At 51.3% G+C, this 17,346-nt stretch overlaps 1 protein-coding gene across 1 annotated transcript; it reads left to right on the plus strand.

Annotated features, from left to right (window-relative positions):
* The first annotated feature begins 14,292 nt into the window (after positions 1-14,292).
* On the plus strand, positions 14,293-15,407 carry LOC137847230 (olfactory receptor 14C36-like). The gene has a single exon (XM_068665499.1). The coding sequence runs from the start codon at positions 14,328-14,330 to the stop codon at positions 15,285-15,287; it is 960 nt and encodes a 319-aa protein (XP_068521600.1). The 5' UTR covers positions 14,293-14,327; the 3' UTR covers positions 15,288-15,407.
* The last annotated feature ends 1,939 nt before the right edge of the window (positions 15,408-17,346 follow it).

Below are 17,346 nucleotides of genomic sequence, written 5' to 3' on the forward strand. Positions count from 1 at the left end.
GTTTAAAGGCAGTGAACTGGGGAGATCCTGTTATTACAAAGATGCTACGGGAGTGTCAGCACTTTTGTTAATGTAGACAAAACTTAACAGAGTAAACAAAGCAGTTTAATTTCTCATTAGAAGTAGGATGAATAAAACATTGTTTATGAGAAAGCTACTAATGTAAATGACACTAAAAATAAACATAGCAATAATAGTAATGTAAGAAGCACCAGGCCTGCAAGGGAATATGATGCAAATTCTTTGTGGAGAAGGAGAGAAAACTTTCTATTAAGAAATGTCTCTGAAATGACTTTCCTAGCACAATCCCTGAGCTCCTGGTTCCTCAAGCTGTAGATAAAGAGGTTCAGTGTTGGAGGCATCACTGAGAAAACAACTGCCACCACCAGGTGCAGAGATTGGGAGAAGGTGGAGGGGGGCTTCAGGTAGGCAAACATGCCAGTGCCAGTAAAGAGGGAGACCAAAGCCAGGTGAGGAAGGCACAAAGAAGAGGCTTTGTGCTGGTCCTGCTCAGAGGTCATCCTTAGCACAGTCCTGAAGATCTGCCCATAGGAAACCACAATGAAAACAAAAAAAACAAATGCTAAAGAGACGCCACCCACAAGGAGACCAACTTCCCTGATGTATGATTTTGAGCAGGAAAGCTTGAGAATCTGGGGAAGTTCACAGAAGAACTGGTTCACAGCATTGCCACGGCAGAGGGGCAGGGAAAATATATTGGCAGTGTGCAGCAGAGCAGTGAGAATCCCACTGCCCCAGGCAGCTGTTGCCATCTGGGCACAAGCTCTGCTCCCCAGGAGGCTCCCGTAGTGCTGGGGCTTGCAGATGGCAATGTAGCGGTCATAGGACATAACTGTGAGGAGATAAAACTCTGCTGATATCAAGAAGAGCAAGAAAAAGACCTGTGCAGCACATCCTGAATAGGAGATGGCCTTGGTGTCCCAGAGGGAATTGGCCATGGCTTTGGGGAGAATGGTGGAGATGCAGCCCAGGTCGAGGAGGCCGATGTTGAGGAGGAAGAAGTACATGGGGGTGTGGAGGCGGTGGTCGCAGGCTACGGCGGTGAGAAGATATTCTGCCAGACTCTGTGAGGAAAACTTGATTTTTTGTACAAACCTGGGAATAGTGTGCTGAGGTCCAAATAATCCAATTTCAATGTGCAGATCACCAATCTCCTCAGATCTTGGGGATTGTCTCAGTCCTCCCCACGTAGCAAGAGACAGACAGATCCTTGCAGCTGACCCAGTCCAGTAGCATTTCCATGCCCTTAACTCTCACATCTTTTCCATGGATAGCACAGAGCTGCTATGGCAGAGCTGTGCCCTAGTGGAGGACAGCCTGCAGCCCAGAAGAACCCTTGCAGGAAAAGAGTGGAATGCCCTAAACATGGGGTGACCTGAACACAGAGACAGCTCATTCACAGCCCCACACACACCATTTCCACAACCCTACGCGTCAGGAAGGGACATGGATGCTATTCCTCCATTAACATATCTGCATGGCAGAACGTGCAGGCTCTGTGTCTGAGTTGCACCTGAATTATCCTCTACATTGCTGACTCCAAAGGCAACTCATGAACAAGTTCCCATGCAATTACGTCTAGACATCTGTGCTGGGGGAGGGGAAGAGTCCAGGAGGCTGTACTGTGGAAGGCATCAGCAGTGCAGGGATGGCAGGGAGGTGCCCAAATCGCCTCTGCCATGCGGATTCTGGGAGCAGCTCCCTCTCACTCTCTGCGAACAGTTCTGCAGCCTGCAGCTGTCCCTGCCTGCAGCTGGGTCTCTGTCCCCACGCCTCCTGCCTGCAGCTCACAGCCCCCATCCCACCCGCTGGGTGCTCAGCTCTGCCCTGCAGACACCTCCTGGCAGCAGGGCTCTGCCCAGGGGCAGCTCGCTGGGGGCATGTCCTAGAGCCCAGCTCACACAGACCCTGCTGACACTGCACGTGTAATGATGGAGCTTACTATGGGTAGTAAAGGGACTTGTTACGGTCTTTGGAATGCTCCTTGTGAAGGCTTAGGAATTTTTGTATCTTCTTAGAAAAATACAGCCTCTATTTTCAATCCCACAGGGATGAAGAAGAGAAAATTGAAAGCAGAGGCTCAGGAAAGATGAGAGTGAAGTTCCCTTTGAAATTCCCTTGGTGTTCTGTGGAGCTGTGAGCAGGCTGCCCCAGGCAGCAGCCTCCCGCCAGCAGCAGGACCCTGCCCTGCCGGGGGGGCTCCTTCCACCCGCAGCTTCTCCCCGCAGCGCCCTGGGCAGCTCCCCGGGCAGGCTGAGTGCTGAGCCTGGCAGGCGGCAGAGGCCCTGCCCCGGCACACAGCCCCTGGGGCCACAGCAGGGACCCTGCTCTGCACCACAGCCCTGGACACCCCTGCCTGTACCCCCAGCTTCACAGCCTGCAGCCGGCCTGTGACAAAGGAGCTCTAAGGGCCTCCATGCTGACCCTGCAGGAGGGAACCCCTGAGCTGGAGCATGTCCTTCTCTGTATGAAAGAAACACGCAGTGTCTCCAGCCTGTCCTGCTCTGGGACAATCCAGGTCTAGGACACCTCCAGGATATTCCAGTGCAGTGCACTGCACTTAAACTTACCATGTAAAGGTTGCTAGAATTGCTCCTCCATTGTATTCTCAGCTTTCTAACACTGCACACAGTCTTAAATATCTCTCCCTTCTCTCCCCTCCCCGTGCCAGCTGCAGGCAGTGCCCCCAGCCCTGCTGCGCTGTGCAGAGGAGCTGCTCCTGGGCAGAGCTGTGTCTCTGCAGCGCTGCCCACTTGCCAGGAGCTCCCCTTGGGCCCAGGAGCCCGACCCAGCTCAGCAGCAGAGGCCAAGCCCAAGGTCTCCCTTGCTCTGCCCCCCACCAGGCTCCCTGCACATGGCCCTGGGGCTGCAGGGGAACCTGCTGGGAAACAGCCTGAAGAATCCCTTTGCTTCCCTCCCTCACATGGGAACACACTCTTCTTGACAGTGGTGTTCTGGAGTAGTCTTGGAGTAGATGGGTGTTCATATTCCCCCTGGCATTCCTCATACCCACAGGGGCTAGATTCCTCTGGCCTCCACTGAGGTGTCCTCAACATAGGCACCTGAATGTGAGATATCTCACTAATGCTGATAAATGAGCCACTACAGCTAATTAGTGGAAATAGAGGACCGGAAAGAGCAGTTCAGATCCTCCTGGGGCCATCTGCCATCCACAGCAGCAGGTCTCTGTTCTGAAGGAAAGCCTCATCATGCCCAGGCTCTTGGCACAAGGTCTGGGACAAGTCTGAGTTTGGCCCTTGTGCCACAGCTGAGGTGCTGCAGCCCAGATGTGCCCCAATGCCCTCAGCCTGGGGCACAGGCAGGAGGAGCTGGATCCCCGCCTGCTGTCACAGGGCTGGGACATTGATGGAAGAGCTGCTGAGGTGTGGGGGGACAGGTCCCCCAGCTTGGGGTGCTGTGCTGGGAGGGGGCAGATTCTTTAGAAGAGACAAGTGGGGATGATCAACAGGGAGGACATTTGCCATTCCCTCATGTACCACCTCTGCCTCCTGGATGGCAGACCGGGGGATGGTGCTGAGGCCTTTTCAAATCTCAGAGCCCTGTGTGATATCTTGGAAGGAAGGCCCTGGCATGCGCTGCAATTCCTCCATGTAAGACCTACTACTTCTCCAAGTGAGTGACATGCAGTGAAGAGGAATTCAGGTATACTGAGGGGCTGCTGCATCCCAAATGCCTTTGCTCCCATCATTTGAAAAACGCCCAGCCCCAGAACAAGCCTCAAACCCCACCTTCCTGGGAGGGCTCCCAACAACAGAGGCGTGTTGGTGCAGGAACACAGCAGTGACTTCTCCAGCACTCCACTTCCTTTATTCCATGGGCTTGGTCACCATTTGGAGATGTCCCTTGTGGATTTGTCAGGAACTGCAGGAAAAGAACTGGGCAGAAGGGAGGTGACAGTTTCTTTTCAGCACATGAAAAGAGATGAGCTTTCAAGGACAGACCTACACCCAGCACTGCACATGCGAGCTCTTGTCTTTCCCTGCAGCCCACTTGACATGGTTCAGCTGACACGGGACCAGGTACATCTGTGTGCAGTATGGTCAGGGGCTGTAGTCCTGCCTTCAGCATGCCACAGGTCTCCTGAAATGAGAGAGTTTAGATCCTAAATCAGGATGGGTTCCTCCTCCATTGTGGACACAGAGACACAAGTGGTCTCCTGCAGGCAGATCTGGCAGCCCAGCTGCAAGGGGCAGGCTGCCTCCCCACCTCAGCCTCGTTTGTGGTCTCCACCTCCTCTGAAGGCCCAAAGCTGTGTGCCATGGGGAGGCTGTGGCGGCCTACAGGAGAGCATAGCATCCATCCTAGACCATTCTCCCCACTCCCCTTTTTGTCTGCAGCGCTGCCTACTCCTCTCTCTCATCATGAGATGTTGAGAGTACAGCTGCCCTTGCCTCGTGTACCACCTCTGCCTCCTGCATGGCAGACTGGGGGATGGTGCTGAGGCCCTGGCATGTACTCCAATTCACTCTGTAAAGCCCATCTTTCTCTCAGAAGTGAGTTCTATGCAGTGAAGAGTTCAGGCACACCGAGGGGCTGTTCCATCCCAGATTCCTTTGCTCCCATCTTTTGAAAAATCCAGGCCCCAGGACAAGCCTCAAACCCAACCAGAGTGGGAGGGCTCCCAACAGCAGAAGCATGTTGGTATAAGGGGGCAGTAGAGGTATCTCCAGGGCTCCACTTCCTTTATTCCATGGCCTTTGCCACCATTTGGAGATGTCCCTGTACTCTTCCAAATCCCAAAAAGAACTGGGCAGAAGGGAAATGGCTGTTTCTCAGGACAAGAAGGGAAATCTCTCATCTCTCTCGAGCTGTGTCATCTCCATGCTGCTGACCTCACAGGACTTCAAATGTCACCAGGGGTGCACTGCACTGCTGATGTCACCAGGGGTGCACTGCATCACCAGGATATCGTCACTGGAGCAGTGGCAGTGCCGACACTTCCCTGCAAGGCCTGGTCCCTGCTGGGCACTGCTCAGGTGCTCCCCAGCGCTGTCCTTGTGTGGCCAGGAGTGGGGTCAGCAGGCAGCAAGCTTGCACTGGGCGACCCTCGCTGATGGGCGGAGGAGCAGGGGCACCTTGCAGAGGAGCTGTGGTTGAGGAGCCAGGGCGGGCATCCCTTGTCCTGAGCTGAGGGCCAGCAGCGAGATGGAGGGCTGCTGGAGGGTGACCATCGCCTCTGACCTGACTTCCCTGTTCCCAGTGCTCCTGCAGCTCTCCTCCAAAGGTAAGGGTGTCAGGAGCCCCTTTCCAAGATGTGTCACAGGGGCTGTCAGCTGTCCAAACCTGCAAGTCCTGTGCTTTGGAGGGACGCTGGACAAGGCTGGTGGCTGCTTTTTTGAGACTCCTGCCTGAGTGTCCCTCTGAGCTCAGGGGACAATGTGGCAGCCAGGACTCCTGGGTCCTGATGCTAGGGATGCCCTCATCTCTAGGGCTTCTCTAGGCATGCCTCCTTGCTATGGGAGACAATCCAGGGCCAGGTGTCCCTGGGAGCTGGTGCCTCTTTGGGATGTGACTCTGGGAGGAAAAACATTATAGAATCATGGAATGTCCTGTGTTGAAAAGGACCTTAAAGATCATCTACTTTCAATCCCCCTGCTCTGGGAAGGGTTGCCAACCACTAGAGCAGGATGCCCAGAGCTGCATCCAGGTGGCCTTGAATGCCTCCAAGGATGGGGCATCCACAACCTCTCTTGGCAACATGTTCCAGTGCCTCACCACCCTCTGAGGGAAAAAAGCTCTCCTAATTTCTAGTCTAAACCTCCCCTGCCTTACTTTAAAACCATTCCCCCTTGTCCTGTCACTACCAACACATGTGGACATGCATTTCCCCCTCCTGTTTATACACTCCCTTCAAGTACTGGAAGGCCACAATGATGTGAGGAATGTGTTTACAATTTGTGTCCATAAAGAACAGTCCTGTCTGCTTCTGGGCCCTGCACTGGCAATTTAATTCTTGAACCACAGATGCAGTGTGTCCCAGTCTCCCCCTCATTCTAGTCAATTTATCACGTCTTCAGAAAACACTCCTTAAATTTATGAACCTGTTTGCTTTTGTTATTCCGGACTTCTATTTCTAACAGTTACAGCCTTTTTTCCTGTCTTCTTCCAGATTAACTTAACACTGCTATAGATGTGTCTGTGAATGGCTGGGGAAGAATGTTTTAATTAGTCGTGAAGCGTCAAATAAGAAAGCTGTTTGTGTTTGATGTCTGGGAGTTTCAGAACAACTGATAACAACTAGTGACTGTTATGGGATACTATGTGGATCTTTGGTATCTGGCCAGGGGGCCAAGAGATTAAGAGGAAGGAAAAAGAAGCTGAAGGACGTTTGGGAGACAAGACCTGTAGAAAGTGTTCTATAAACTTTGAATTGTGCCGAGTGAGTACAAAGGTGAGAGGAAGACTACGAGCCTTCAGCATGAAAGACCCCTAGAGACCCCCAGAGGAGACTGATGCACATGCTCCAGTAGGAGGGACTGGACCCCGGAAGCTAATTATAATAATCTATTTTTTTAGAAGTAGTAATGAATATGTATTAGTCTAGGAGCATAAAAATCAGCTGCTTGATGTAACTGGTGTGCGTCCTGGTGGAGCGGAGACTCCCGGTGCACCCAGCGCTGTTTGCTTACCTCTATTCCTTTATATTCTTTTAATAAATCCTATTTTTTTATTTAATCCTAATTTGAATCCTGAGCCATTTATAACAATGAGGTCTCCCTGGGCCTTCTCCAAGCTAAACAAGCCCAGTTCCGTCAACCTTTCTGCAAAGGGGAGGTGCTCTAGCCCTCTGATCATCTGAGTGCCCTGCTCTGGACCCATTCCAAGAGCTCCACATCCTTCTTGTGCTGGGGGCCTCAGGCCTGTACTCAGTATTCCAGGTGGGGTCTCAGAAGAACAGAGTAGAGAGGGACAGTCACCTCCCTCTCCCTCATGGCCACTCCTTTTTAATACAGCCCAGGACACAGTTGGCCTTCAGGGCTGCAAGTGCGCACTGCTGGCTCATGAGCAGCTTCTCATCCAGCAGGACCCCCATGTCCTTCACAAGATCTTCTTTGCCCAGTCTATATAAAGACCTGGGATTGCCCAAGTCCAAGTGCAACACCTTGCACTTGGCCTTGTTGAACCTCATTGGGTTCTCATGGTGCTCAGTACTCCAGTCTGTCCAGGTCCCTCTGGATGGCATCCCTTCCCTCTATTTGTATTGGGTCTGGCTGGAATGTTAACTTTCCCAGCAGCAGCCCATACAGTGCCGTACTCTGTACTTGTAGCTGGAACAGCAGTGTTATCACACCAGTGTTGTGTCTGCTGCTGAGCAGCAGTGGCACAGTATTAGGCCTTTCTCTAACCCTCCTAGGGGGTGGGCAAAAGGTGAGGAAAGAAACATCACTAGGGCAGCTGGCCTAAACCAATCAAAGGGATATTCCATACCATGTGATGTCACACTCAGCAATAAAAGGTGGAAACAGGAAGAAGAGGGGAGGGGTGGGCTCTCGTTTGGAAGACGTCGGTCCTCCTCTCGAACACCGGCTGCGTGCGTTGAGGCCTTGCTTCAAGGACGTGGTCAATCATCGCTCATTTGTGGGAAGTAGAGAGTAATTTCTTTCCTCTGCACTTCCATATAGCCTTCATTTATTTTGTTTGTTTGTTTTCCTCCCTTCTTTTTTTTATTTTCCTTTTTTCCCCTCCCTTTCCCCTTTCCCTTTTTATTTCCCCTTAGTTAAATTGTTAGTTCATGGTAGTCTTTATTTAATTATTATAATTATTTCCCTTTAATTAAATTATCCTTATCTCAACCCGTGAGTTGTTCTTTGCTTTACTTCTCCCCCTCCTCATCTAAAGGAGGGGGAGTGAGAGAGCGGTTGTGGGGTTTAGCTGCCCAGTACGGTAAAACCACCACACTATTGTATCGAATGCACCGCTCAGCTTGGTGACATCTGTAAACTTGCTGAGGATGCACTCGATTTCATCACCTATGTCATTGATAAAGATGTTGAAGAGCAGCAGCTCCAAGACCGACCCCTGAGGGACACCACTTGTGACCAGCCTCCACCCAGACATAGAACTATTGACCACAACACTTTGGCTGCGACCAGCCAACCAATTCTTGATCCACCTAACAGTCCATCCTTCAAATCCATTCCTCTTCAATTTAGAGAGACGAATGTGGTGAGGCCACCAGATTGGTTAGGCAAGATCTGCCTTTGGTGAAGCCATATTGGCTGTCTCGAATCACCTCTTAATCTCATGCATGCCTTCAGATGTGTTCCAGGAGGGACTGCTCCATGATCATCTCAGGCACAGAGGTGAGGATCACCAGCCTGTAGTTCCCCAACTCTTCTGTTTTCCCTTTCTTAAAAATGGGAGTCATGTTTCCCTTTATCCAGTCACTGGGGGCTTCACCCGACAGCCATGATTTTTCGAATATGATGGAGAGCGGCTCAGCAAGCACAGCACCCTGGGATGTATACCCTCTGGCCCCATGGACTTGTACGCATCCAGTTTCATTAGGCAGTCCTGGACTTGTTCCACTGTCACAGTGGGACAGAATCCGCTCCTCTCACCGTCTCCTCCAGGTTCAGGGTCCTGACAGACACAGGAAACTTGACCATGAGTGAAGACTGAGGCAAAGCACTAATTGAGTACCTCAACTTTTTCCATGTCTGAGGAAGCCAGCTCTCCCATCTCGTTTATCAGAGGGGGAACACTCTCCTTGGCCTGTCTCCTCCTGCCTATGTATCTGTAGAACCCCTTGTTATTCTTCATGTCCCTTGCCAAGTTCAGCTCCATCTGTACCTTGGCTTTCCTGATCCCATCTCCACACCTCCGGATGACACCCCTGTATTCCTCCCAGGCTATACAACCCTGCTTCTGCTTCTGTACATTTCCCTCTTCTCCCTCAGTTTAAGCAGCAGGTTCTTGCTCAGCCATGCCAGTTGCCCACCTCCTGTGCTTGAAGTGTCCTTCACTCTGCCCACAGTGTTTGTCTTAGCTCATGGATGAACTGCGTTAGATCTGCTTGAGTCTTCTGAGGCTCAGTCCAAGGCCTATTGCCTGCTGCAGCTACAGCACAGTAACTATTACTTTCCCTTACTGTGCAGATTAACCTGATGAGTCTGGTCATATTAACTCCTTTTTAATTCCCCTAGGTAGAAGGGGACATATTCCCATTTCAATGGTGCAAGCTGCTGAGCTCTGCAACAGCCACTCAAAGTCACCTGCTCTTGAGTCTTTCCACCCGAGTTTATCACACGTGACCCAACACGAGTATCTTCAGGTTTCAATGGCCATTTCAAGTGCAGTGAACTCCAGCAATCCACTGCCAAGTCTTCCAGGATGCGTGGTGCCAGCCCACAGGAATCTCTTGATAACCTATGGTCTTGTCCAGGCCACACTCTCGATTTCCAAGAATGCAGTGGCTGCCTTCCAATGATTGTGACTTACGTTAGACTCATAGAAGCATAGAAACATAGAGCCATGTAGATTGGAAAAGACCTCTCAAATCATCAAGTCCATTAACTGCATGATGGCACTCAAGATAATCTTCACCATATCCTTCCCCGGCACCAAAGTCAGATTGACAGGCCTGTAGTTCCCTGGGTCCTCCTTCTGGCCTTTGCTGTAAATGGGCATCACATTTGCTAGGGGAGAGTTGACTGGGACCTCCCCTGGTAGCCAGACCTGCTGATAAATGTTGAAAAGTGGATTGGTATTTCTGCTAGCTCCTTCAATACCCTTGGGTGGATCCCATCTGGCCCCATTGTGTATGTCAAAATGGAGTAGCAGGTCACTAAACAGTTCCTCTTGGATTAGGAGGACTTCATTCTGCTCCTCACCCCTGTCTACCAGCTCATGGGGCTGGGTACCCTAAGAACAACCGGACTTCCTACTAAAGGCTGAGGCAAAGAAGGCATTAAGCACCTCTGCCTTTTCCTCATCTCTTCTCAACGGTGTTTCCCCCCACATACAATAAAGGATGGAGATTCACCTTAGTCCTCATTTTGTTGCTAAGGTACTTAAAAAAAATTATTTCTCCTTTACGGCAGTAGCCAGACTGAGTTCCAGCTGGTCTTTAACCCTTCTAATTTTCTCCCTGCACAACCTCACAACATCTTTGTAGTTAATCCTCCTGAGTGTCCTGCTCCTTCTTCCAAAGGTCATAAACCCTTTTTCTTCCTCAGCTCTAGCCAAAGCTCTGTTCAGCCACACTGATTTTCTCTGCTGACTCATCTTTCAGCACATGGGGATGACCTTTTCCTGTGCCTTTAGGATTTCGTTCTTGAAGTGTGTCCAGCCTTCCTGGACTCCTTTACCCTTCTGGACTGCCTCCCGAGGGACTCTGCCAATCAGTCTCCTTAACAAGCCAAATTCAACCCTCCAGAAATACAGGGAGGCAATACTGCTAACCCTGCTCCTTACTTCTCCATGACTCAAAAACTCTGTTAATTTGTGATTGCTATGCCCAAGATTTGCCTTCCAACCTTCACATCCCTCCCAAGTCCTTCTCTGTTCACAAGCAAAAGTTCCAGCAGGGCACCTTCCCTGGTTGCCTCACTCACCAGCTGTGTCAGGAAGTTATCTTCCACCCACTCCAGAGACCTCCTAGACTGTTTCCTCTGCTGTGTTGTCTTTCCAGCAGACATCTGGGAAGTTGAAGTCCCCCACCAGACTGTATTTTCAGTAACCAATTCAGGCCAGTGTGTGAGTGGCTCTAGGACAAGGATGCACTCCAGATATTCCAGGCTTTCATTCAATAACCTGCCATGCTCTAGGACAGAAGTCACTGAGCACAAGCTAAAATATCAAAGCACTTTTGTGTTTGTATAGAGCATTCCCATACTCCAAATTCACCTCTAGAAGAGTCCAAAACACTCCAGGCACTCACGATTGACATAAGCTATAGCAGAATTATTGCAGCCTGTTGCAAGGAGTCCTGGAAGTGCTTTTCCCTGATGACCAGCTCTGGTGAAGGTCTTGGGTTGCTTGGCTTGGACTTGATGCCAGTGGATATTGGAAAGCAAGAGAACCAAGACTTTGCACAAGTTCGAGCCCCAAGGCTGCATGCCACTCACAGAGGCTGCCCAGGTGACATGCAGCCGCGACAGCTTCTGCCGAGAGGCAAAACCCCTCTCTCAATGGAACGGACAAGGAAGAAAGCCTTCATCCCATTTGGCTGATCTCACAGTAATACCAAGGCACAAGGCTGCCAGGCTGTCACCGTGACTATGGCAGGAAGGATCAGCTCCCTTAGCCTGCTGGCAACACCCTTCCGAATGCACCCAGGATCCCGTTGGCCTTCTTGGCCACAAGGGCACACTGTTGACTCGTGTGCAGCCTGCTGTCTCCCAGGAATCTCAGGTCCTTCTGTGCAAAACTGCTCTCCAGCAGGTCATTCCCAGCCTGTACTGGTGCTGGGAGTTTTCCTCCCTAGGAAGGAGACAGGACCCTGCACTTGCCCTTGTTCAACTTCATGGGGTTTCTCTCAGCTTCTCTCTCCAGCCTGTCAGGGTCCCTCTGAATGCCAGCACAGCCCTCTGGGGTATCAGCCACTCCTCCCAGATTTGTGTCATCAGCAAAGTTACTGAGGGTGCATTCTGTTACATCATCCACCTCACTGATGAATAAGATGAACAACAGAGAGGAACTTTGGCATGTCCTGTAGCCCTGCACACCCGTAGGGCAATGCCTGCTACAGGAATCAGTCAGCACAGTGTTTAGAGAGGGCCAGTCAGTGTTTGCTTTGTCTGCTTCCAAGTGTTTTCCCCAGGAGAGACCCTGCTGCCATCCGGGAGCCGTGAGCCCTGGAGCCCCAGGGCCATGTGCAGGGAGCCTGGTGGGGGGCAGAGCAAGGGAGGCCTTGGGCTGGGCCTCTGCTGCTGAGCTGGGCCGGGCTCTTGAGCCCAAGAGCAGCTCCTGGCAAGGAGCTCTGCCCAGGAGCAGCTCCTCTGCACAGGGCAGCAGGGCTGGGGGCACTGCCTGTGGCTCGCACTTGGAGGGGAGAGAAAGAAGAGATGTTTAAGTCTGCGTGGAGTGTTAGAAAGCTGAGAATACACTGGAGGAGCAATTCTAGCAACCCCTAACATGGTAAGTTTAAGTGCATTGCAATGCACTGGAATATCCTGGAGGTGTCCTAGACATGGATTGTCCCAGAGCAGAAAATGCTGGAGACACTGCGTGTTTCTTTAATACAGAGAAGGACATGCTCCAGAGCAGGGCTTCCGAGCTGCAGCGTCAGGGAGGAGGCCCTGAGAGCTCCCTTGTCACAGGCCAACTGCAAGCTGTGAAGCCGGGGGTGCAGGCAGGGGTGTCCAGGGCTGTGGTGCAGAGCAGGGTCCCTGCTGTGCCCCAGGGGCTGTGTGCCGGGGCAGGGGGGCTCTGCCACCTGCCAGGCTCAGCACTCAGCCTGCCCGGGGAGCTGCCCAGGGCGCTGCGGGGAGAAGCTGTGGATGGAAGGAGCCCCCCCGGCAGGGCAGGGTCCTGCTGCTGGTGGGAGGCTGCTGCCTGGGGCGGACTGCTCACAGACACACAGCACACCCACGGGGTATTTCACCTTTTATTTTATTTTATTTTATTTTATTTTATTTTATTTTATTTTATTTTATTTTATTTTATTTTATTTTATTTTATTTTATTTTATTTTATTTTATTTTATTTTATTTTATTTTATTTTATTTTATTTTATTTTTCATGAGGATGGTCAAGGCAGGGATTTTCTGCTTTCTTTTCTCTTTCCAGCACTTGCAGGATTGGGTGAGGTTGCAGAAAGAAATGGAAAAGGAACTGTGAAGTTCCAACACATCTCTAAGATTCCTGAACTGTTCCTTTGATGATCAGTGGGCTTGTAAGAAGGCTTATAAATTGCCTACAGCCTCTCCTTTGTTTATGGCCAGCTTCATTGGCAACTTTGCTGTACCTGTCAGGGCTTTCTGACAGGCTGTTTTCTATCTGCAAAGATGGATATGCACCTAGGCAGTGCTCTGGGAACTGCTGGTTTCTGAAGGGCAAAGAGGTTGGCAGGAGGGCTCTGAACACAGATGGGGAAAAGACCATGGGACATGGAAACATCCCCCAGTTATAAAATCTTCAGGCAGAAGAAATATGATTAGGGAATGAGAAGAAAGAAAAACCGGATATGTTGTCAGAGGGAGAACTTCTCAGAAAAGTCTGTATTATTCCCTACAATGCAGCCCCCTTCCTCTGAGCAAGCCCTCTTGCCTCCTGTCCCACACAGGAAAGCCCCTGCAGTCACTGCTGTGTGTCCAGGGCATGAAGCACGTCCTCTGCAGCCACAGTTCCAGCAGAGCAGAGGTGCATCTCTCCAGCCACGTGCCCAATTCCCTCTGTGGTGCAGGGGGGCTGAGAACAGCAGGCGATGCATTCTGTGAGGCTGAGGAATGAGCTGACTTTCCCTTAATGAGACACCATCATTAGGACACTTGTCTATCTCAGGATATCCTTCCAAGGTGTGCACTGCCCTGCAGGATAGAAATCTCTTCTGTAGTATCTCTGTGTTATGTGAATGAACAAGGAAGACGCAAAGAGATACTGCATGCAAGGATGTGCTGCTGGACTGGTGAAATGAATGACAGGTGTCCTTGGCAAGAGGTGTGATGCTGAGACCTTGCTTAGGTACCTTGAGAAAGGCTGCACATTGAGAGATTGGCAGTGGGTTCCTCTGCTCTCAGCAGTGTCTGCCTTCTTTTCAGGGTACCATAAATGTGATTGCCTTCCATTAACAAAAGCTGCAAGATCAGGGCCGTTGGGCACAAGCCCAGCCATCTCCCCTCACCCTGCTTTCAGCCAGAGTGAATCCTTTTGGCTCTCAGCTCTCATAGCCTTTCGCTGTGAGTGCAGCAGAAATCCTCAGGACTTCTGACTTCAGAGGACATTCCTTGGACATGACGAGGATGTGTAGAAAAAAAAAAAAAAATTCCTAGAAGTCCTTTCAGCCCTCCACATTCTTTAGGCCTGTTAGGACACCAGCCCATATGCCCTTCTGCATTTTGAGTGATTTCATATGACAAATTCTGAAAATATAACTTGGAGCCCCTGCCATGTTCTGATGTACCCACTGCAGAGGGACAAGGCTGCTTCCTCCTGAGCCAATAGGCAGAGGTCCTTGATCCATTGAACATCATTAAATATCACTCATGTAGCTGAATGAAAAGTGAGGGACGGTGGCAGGGAGAGGGTCAGAGAGAAGTGGAGTCGATTTCAGACTGGGAAGCCAGTACTAACTTGTCGTTGTTTTTTCCATCTTGAAAGCTCCCCAGACCCAGAGGCAGCAGATGTCCAACAGCAGCTCCATCACGGAGTTCCTCCTCCTGCCATTTGCAGACACAAGGGAGCTGCAGCTCCTGCACTTCACGCTCTTCCTGGGCATCTACCTGGCTGCCCTCCTGGGCAACGGCCTCATCCTCACCACCATAGCCTGCGACCACCGCCTCCACACCCCCATGTACTTCTTCCTCCTCAACCTCTCCGTGATTGACCTGGGCTCCATTTCTACCACTGTCCCCAAAGCCATGGCCAATTCCCTCTGGGACACCAGGGCCATTTCCTATGCAGGATGTGCTGCACAGGTCTTTCTGATTGTTTTCTTCTGTTCAGCAGAGTATTTTCTTCTCACCATCATGGCCTATGACCGCTACGTTGCCATCTGCAAGCCCCTGCACTACGGGACCCTCCTGGGCAGCAGAGCTTGTGCCCAGATGGCAGCAGCTGCCTGGGGCAGTGGGGTTCTCTATGCTCTGCTGCATACTGCCAATACATTTTCCCTGCCCCTCTGCCAAGGCAATGCTGTGGATCAGTTCTTCTGTGAAATCCCTCAGATTCTCAAGCTTTCCTGCTCAGATGCCTACCTCAGGGAACTTAGACTTCTCACATTTAGTGGGTTTGTGTTTGTTGGGAGCTTTGTTGTAATTGTGCTCTCCTACCTGCAGATCTTCAGGGCTGTGCTGAGGATCCTTTCTGAGCAGGGCCGACACAAAGCTTTTTCCACGTGCCTCCCTCACCTAGCTGTGGTCTCGATGTATATTAGCACTGCCATGTTTACGTACCTTAAGCCCCCCTCCATCTCTTTCCCCACCCTAAATTTAGTGATGGCAGTTATGTACTCAGTGATGCCTCCAACACTGAACCCTCTCATCTACAGCATGAGGAACCAGGAGCTCAAGGATGTAATTTGGAAAGTGTTTTCAAAAATGTTTTTTAGTGCTCATGAAGTTCTTGTCTCTCTTCCCAAATGACTCCCAATATATCCTGTTCCTGGTTTGTGTGGTATTGCTTCCTTAATAATAGTTGTGTATTTGATATTATTTATTGTTTTATTCTTTATTTTAGTATTTATTCTTTTGCTGTTCCTAGAAAAATACGTGGCTTCCTCCAGCTGATACTGAGGAATGACTTTGCATTCTCTCACCTGAAGCCTGTATCAAAGTCTATCTTAAAGCCTTTCTCTGACTGGACTCTCCCAGAGCAGCTGTGCAATAAAATGGGATGGCCTCAGTGTCCTGCCTGAAGGCTGGGCTCTTCCTCCAAAGATGGTGCCAGCAATAGGCCTAAATACTTCCTGTTTCTTCCTGGGTACAAGACTATTGTGTGCAGTGACAGCGGAGATGGTGAATGGTCACTGCATTACATAGCCACATGTGACTTCCAGATGATATTCTTCAGAAGAAGAATCTGAATTTGATTCGAGATCCCATGGGGATCTTTACGGACAGTGTGTGCATGGGGTGGGCAGTGACTGGGCCCCAACAGAGTGAGAGGTCACAATAGGTGGGGTCACCAAAGGGAGAGTACTAAATCCAGGTATCTGTGTGAATAAAGTGAGTTCTAATCTGAGGTATTTACAAGTAAACAAGGACTATGCAGGCCCAGAGGAGAAAGTGGGAACCCAGCAGGTACAGGGAAGGAGGATGGCAGTAACTCGTGTCATTGTTAGTGAAGTACCAACTGGCCACACCTAGAGACACTGAATCATAGAATCATAGAATCACAGAATCACAGAATGGCCTGGGTTGAAAAGGACCTTAAAGATCATCTAGTTTCAACCCCCCTGCTCTGAGCAGGGTTGCCAAGCACTAGAGCAGGATGCCCAGAGCCACATCCAGCAAGGCCTTGAATGCCTCCAGGGATGGGGCATCCACCTCCTCTCTGGGCAACCTGTTCCAGTGCCTCACCACCCTCTGAGTGAAAAAAGCTCTCCTAATTTCTAGTCTAAACCTTCCCTGTCTTACTTTAAAACCATTTTCCCTTGTTCAATCACTACCAACACATATGAACAGGCATTCCCCTCCTGTTTATACACTCCTTTCAAGTACTGAAAGGCTGCAATGAGGTCTCGGTGGAGCCTTCTCTTCTCCAAGCTAAACAAGCCCAGTTCCCTCAACCTTTCTGCATAGGAGAGGTGCACCATCATCCCTTCAGTCTCCTGCCACATCCACAGGTCTTGGGGAAGGGGATTAACAGCAGGGACTCCCTGCTGGCAGGGTCTGCTTCCCATCCGGACCAGCACAGCCATGCACAGTCACCCCATGGGCACCGCAGCAGAGCAGCACTGCCAGCTCTGGGCCTGCAGGGAGCACAGGGAGGGCCATTCACCACTTCCCAGGTGGGAGCTGGTCCTGGAAATGTGCCTGGCTCCTTCTTCCTGCTGGGATCTGTGCCTGCACTGGGGAATGACCAGCCCTGTTACCCATGCCCAGACCCCAGCAGACCCTAAAGTGGGGCTGTCCATGAGCCCCTGTGTGAGACGTGGCTGGGGCTGCTCAGGGGCCTGGCACTGGGGGAAGCAGCCAGATCAGGAGGGCTGTGGGGGGACAAGGCACCAAGCTCTGGTGTGGGGACCATGCCGGGGGACATTTCCCAGCCCTGATGCCCTCTGCCCCAAGCAGTGCCTACACAGAGGGGCCGTGGGACTGTGCGTGGGGCAGTGGTGCTGGGCCAGCCCAGAGTCAGGTCTCTGGACAGGAGCCACAGCACTGCAGCAAGCTATCACATGGCCACCACCCCAAAACTACTGCCAGGCCCCAGCCAGACCGGCCTCTTCCCCTCAAACACAGTTTTGGCTGCAGGGACCAAGAGACACCTGGAGCAGGATGTGAGGGTGGGCAGCACCAGCCCCAGCACTCCTGGCAGCCCCTCTGCAGCCAGAGCAGCTCCCAAAGGTCAGGACAGGACCCAGTGCCGCCCACAGGGCTGGGGGACTCTGGAGGCTGCAGGCACTGGCAGCACCTGCTGGGAGACCCCAAAGCCAGGGCTGAGCGTCAGTGCTTGGCACCACAGCTCACAGTGGCTCACAGT

This window comes from Anas acuta, chromosome W (genome assembly GCF_963932015.1).
Source record: "Anas acuta chromosome W, bAnaAcu1.1, whole genome shotgun sequence".
NCBI lineage: Eukaryota > Metazoa > Chordata > Aves > Anseriformes > Anatidae > Anas > Anas acuta.

Excerpts from the sequence above, each read along its gene's own strand:
- LOC137847230 (XM_068665499.1), top strand. The coding sequence starts at position 14,328 with ATGTCCAACAGCAGCTCCATCACGGAGTTCCTCCTCCTGCCATTTGCA.